The sequence below is a fragment of the Sceloporus occidentalis genome, unplaced genomic scaffold (genome assembly GCF_023333645.1).
Source record: "Sceloporus occidentalis isolate IW3139 unplaced genomic scaffold, rSceOcc1.0.p SCAF_7, whole genome shotgun sequence".
NCBI lineage: Eukaryota > Metazoa > Chordata > Lepidosauria > Squamata > Phrynosomatidae > Sceloporus > Sceloporus occidentalis.
Window position 1 is genome coordinate 81,180,431 of NW_028316987.1, and position 4,251 is coordinate 81,184,681.

Consider the following 4,251-nt stretch of genomic DNA (forward strand, 5'->3'; position numbering starts at 1 on the left):
TACTTAACTTCATTAGTTTGGTGGTTGCAAAATTGCTCTTAAAACCACAACACAAGAGGCTTAATGCCTTAGATACAGATGCCTCTCTTGCAGCCTCCACAGATCTCAAGTGGAACTATTCCTGGCAAACTGCTTGCCGATGGTTATCTCAATGGTTATCTTGTACCTTCATGTGTTTTCACTCATACTCAGCTCTTTATAGCTTCCTAACTTGATTAGAAATTGCTTACTCCAGCAACAGCATTTGGGTGGCCACAGCTTTGCCAACTTTGCTCTCCTATGTCAGAGGTATGGAACAGCTGTCCAGGTGATGCTGGACTTCAGTCCCCATCATCCCCTGCCTGTATAATCAAAGGCTAGGGATGATGGGATCTGGAGTCCAGCAACATCTGAAATCTCTCTGCTGAGAAGTTTCCTACTCGGGACTTAGGAAGCAGAAATGGTGAATCTGTGACCTTTCAAATGCTGTTAGACTCCAGTTTCCCATGGGCCCATAGCAGCATGGCCAAAGGTGAAGAATGACAGGAATAGTAGTTCATTAAAATCTGGAAGACAATGTAGTCTTACCACCAGATTCCAACTGCCATAATTCCTGACCATCCAACATCCCAGCTGGAGTGATGGGATTTGAAGTCCCAACAACATCTGGAGGGCCACATGTTCCCCACCTGACTTAGAGAAACACCAGAATGCAATAAGCATCCCCACAAAAACAGATTCTGATTTTCCTATTCCTATTGAACTTTTAAACATCCCAAACCTCACATTTTCCAAGCAGCCAAAAACACCCCCCAAAGAACCAGGGCAGCAACAGGAAGAGCCCCTGCATCCAATAAAATTATTTATCATTTTATTGACAAAATAGAATACTCAAATATTTGCTCTTAGGAGGGAGCAGTTATGGTTAAGTCTCTAAACTTTTTTCTTTAACAAAAAAAAAATTTACAGACTGTATAACTTTTGGATTATATACATATCTCACACGTTTTGTACAAGGTACCAAATAATTATATAAATACATCCTTTAACATAAGAAACCCGTATTTATTGGGGGCATATAATTAAGACATGGTTAGAATTTAAGGCATCTGCCCATTTTTTTATTTAAAAAAGGAATTTCTCCCCAACCTCCCCCCCTCCCCAACACAGTCAAATCGGACAACAACTACTTTTCCTGAAGTTGTCTCTTAAGTTTGAAGGAAAGAGGGGGGAAAGCAAGCATGGGAGCCCCTCACAGCAACCAAAGGTCTCTTGCTAGTTCAAGGGGACAGCTGTGGGTCTGGACAGATCTCCACTCCTGTCTCTTTCCACAAAAGAAGCTGGTGTGGCTTGAAGTATGTGGTTCCTTCGCATGAGAACATGAAACAAGGAATGAAGGAAAGAAGGCAGAGGGAGGCGGTGTGGCACTTGGGATCCTCCAGTGATGGCACACTGTTCTGCACATGGGGAGGCCTTGAGGAAGTTTGTTGCCAAAAGGAGGGAGTTTAGTTGCACGGTGCCCCCTCTTTTCACACCTGGGACAAAGGCATATGTTTTGGGTATGAGACCGAACTGGCTGTGCCAGACCTCCACGTCAAGCCAGTGCTGACGTCACTGTACATGGACCCTGCGCCACCCCCAAGTCCACCCACTGCTGCTGCGGTCACCATGCCCCCCATGCCACTGCTGCCCACGACGGCCCCAATGCTCCCAGAGGCCACAGCAGCGGCCGTCCCCTTGCTGGCCCAACAGCAACGCGTGCAAAGTGCTTTCCAGGACTCCAGCGTCTTCCCAGACCAGACCCACACCCCAGAGGTGATGCCCACTACCAGGCACATGAAGTACTTGAGCATGAAGACGGCATAGTCTGGGCGGCGGGCCTGGTCGGGCTGCTGGTCCCGGAGGCAGGGACAATTGTGAGTGGCCTCCCAGCGGGGCCGGTTGTGCTGTTCATAGAAAAGGCATGCCACCACGCTGGCTGCCGGGACGGTGTAGAGGACAGTGAAGAGTCCCAGCCGGATCATGAGCTTCTCCAGCTTGTGGGTTTTGGTGGGCCCGCCTTGCTGCTTGATGACGCTCCGGATGCGGAACAGCGAGACAAAGCCAGCCAGCAGGAACATGGAGCCAATAGCCAGATAGATGAGCAACGGGGCCAAGACGAAGCCGCGCAGGTTTTCCAAACTCTGGTTGCCCACATAGCAGATGCCCGCCACTGGGTCGCCGTCCACCGAACTGAGGGCCAGCACGGCAATGGACTTGACGCTGGGCAGGAGCCAGGCCGCCAAATGGAAGTACTGGGCGTAGCTGGCGATGGCCTCGTTGCCCCACTTCATCCCAGCCGCCAGGAACCAGGTGAGGGAGAGGATGACCCACCAGATGGAGCTGGCCATGCCAAAGAAGTAGACCAAGAGGAAGACCACTGTGCAGAGGGCTGGACCGGTGCTTTCGTAGCGCACGTGTTCCGCCACCACCAGCTCCGGCTGCAGCTCAGCTGCGCCACCGGTTGCCCCTCGACTCCCAACGGCTGCCGCTGCTGCAGCGCTCCCGGAAGCCCCTGACGGCCCTGTGCTCGCTGCTGCCGCCCCGCCACTGCAGGCCACCTTCTCGTGGCCCGCCACTAGGCGCACCAGGTAGCCCAGGGAGACAAAGAGGTAGCAGGCGGCCAGGAAAACGATGGGCCGCTCAGGGTACTTGAAGCGCTCCATGTCGATGAGGAAGGTGGAGACGGTGGCGAAGGTGGAGACGAAGCAGAGGACGGACCAGAGCCCTATCCAGAAGGCGGTGAAGGCCCTCTCATCTTGGGTGAAGTAAGGGTTGTGGCAGGGCAAGGCGCAGTTGGGGATCTGGCCCGTCTTGACCCGGTTGTAGAGGGGGTGCCGTTCACTGGAGACGGAGACCATGGGGGCACGGCACTGGCACCCCGGTTCGCAGGGGGGTTGTCGGGGCGGCATTGGTGGCGGCGGGTTGGGTACGGAGGCCACGGGGGGCACCGCCTTGGTCCCTGGCTTGCGTTGCGGCCCCCTGGGGGGCTGCGGCTGCTTGGGCGGCGTGGGCGGCGTGGCCCCCTGGGTGCGGTTGTAGTCCATGCAGAGGGTGTCCGGGTGTCCCTGCTCGGGGAGTCGCTCGCAGCGCATGCGGTCAGGCCAGGCGAAGCCGTACTGGCGCATGAGCGGGGCGCAGCCAGCCTTGGCCCTCTCGCAGACGCTGCGGCAGGGTGGCAGGGGCTTCTTGTAGTCCTCCAGGCAGATGGGGGTGTACATGCTGCAGAGGAAGAAGCGCAGGTCCGGCGAGCACTGGATCTCCACCAAGGGCCAGAACTGGTGCACCTCCAGCCCGGCCTCGTCCTGCGTGTCATGGTTGAACTGGTTGGGCATCGAGGTGTAGTTGTAGCCGATGCCTTTGCACAGGGGCACCGTGATCTCCTGGCAGGAGGAAGAGGAGGAGGAGGAAGAAGAGGAGGACGAGAGAGCAGCCTTGGAAGCAGAGGAAGCAGCAGAGGAGGCTGCTCCAGGGGCAGAGGCGCCCTCCAGGGCGGACCAAGGCGGGAGCAGCAGCAGCAGCAGCAGGAGGGGCAGCAGCAAAGCCACCAGGGGCAGCTCCATGCTGGAAGGGATGGAGGGCTCCCCCGGGCTCCCCTCGCCGGCTCCCTCCAGCTCTCCTCAGGCGGCTTCCATCCCGGAGAAGGACCACCAGCAGCAGCCCCTTCCTCGCTCCCTCAACTTTCCTCCTCCTCCTCCTGCTCCTGCTCCAAGCCCAAAATAGCCCCCAGCGCCGCTCAGCGCTGCTTCCACTTGCAAGCCAGCCGAGAACGAGCCTTCCTCGCCTGCGAGGGCTGCCTGCCGCCGCCGCCGCCGCCGCCGCCGCTGCTGCTGCCACCAGCGCGTTCTACCTCTCTCTCTCTCTCTCTCTCTCTCTCGCTCCTGCTCCAGCAGCACCAATCCTCCGGCTCCGGCGCTCAGCGGTATTTATACCAAACGCTGCCCAAGCCACGCCCCCTCTGGTTAGGGAGCCAATCAGGGAAAGGTAGAGGGGGCGAGGGGAGGGGGGAGCCGGCTTAGTTTAAGGTGGAACGCCATTGGTCGCCCGAGTTGGGAGAAGAAGGAGCCTTTGGGAGGAGGGATGATGATGATGATGAAGGTAACAATAATAATAATAAGGCCTTGAGGATGATGATGATGATGATGATGATGATGATAAGGCTTATTAGGAAGAGGATGATAACAACAACAATAATAATAATAACAAGACTCTTGAAGAGGAAGAGGATGATGA

The 4,251-nt window shown here is 56.1% G+C and overlaps 1 protein-coding gene across 1 annotated transcript; it reads right to left on the reverse strand.

The window, feature by feature from the left end:
- Positions 1-978: 978 nt before the first annotated feature.
- FZD8 (frizzled class receptor 8) lies at positions 979-3,889 on the reverse strand. The gene has a single exon (XM_089531441.1). The coding sequence runs from the start codon at positions 3,579-3,581 to the stop codon at positions 1,509-1,511; it is 2,073 nt and encodes a 690-aa protein (XP_089387567.1). The 5' UTR covers positions 3,582-3,889; the 3' UTR covers positions 979-1,508.
- Positions 3,890-4,251: the final 362 nt, after the last annotated feature.

Excerpts from the sequence above, each read along its gene's own strand:
- FZD8 (XM_089531441.1), bottom strand. The coding sequence starts at position 3,581 with ATGGAGCTGCCCCTGGTGGCTTTGCTGCTGCCCCTCCTGCTGCTGCTG.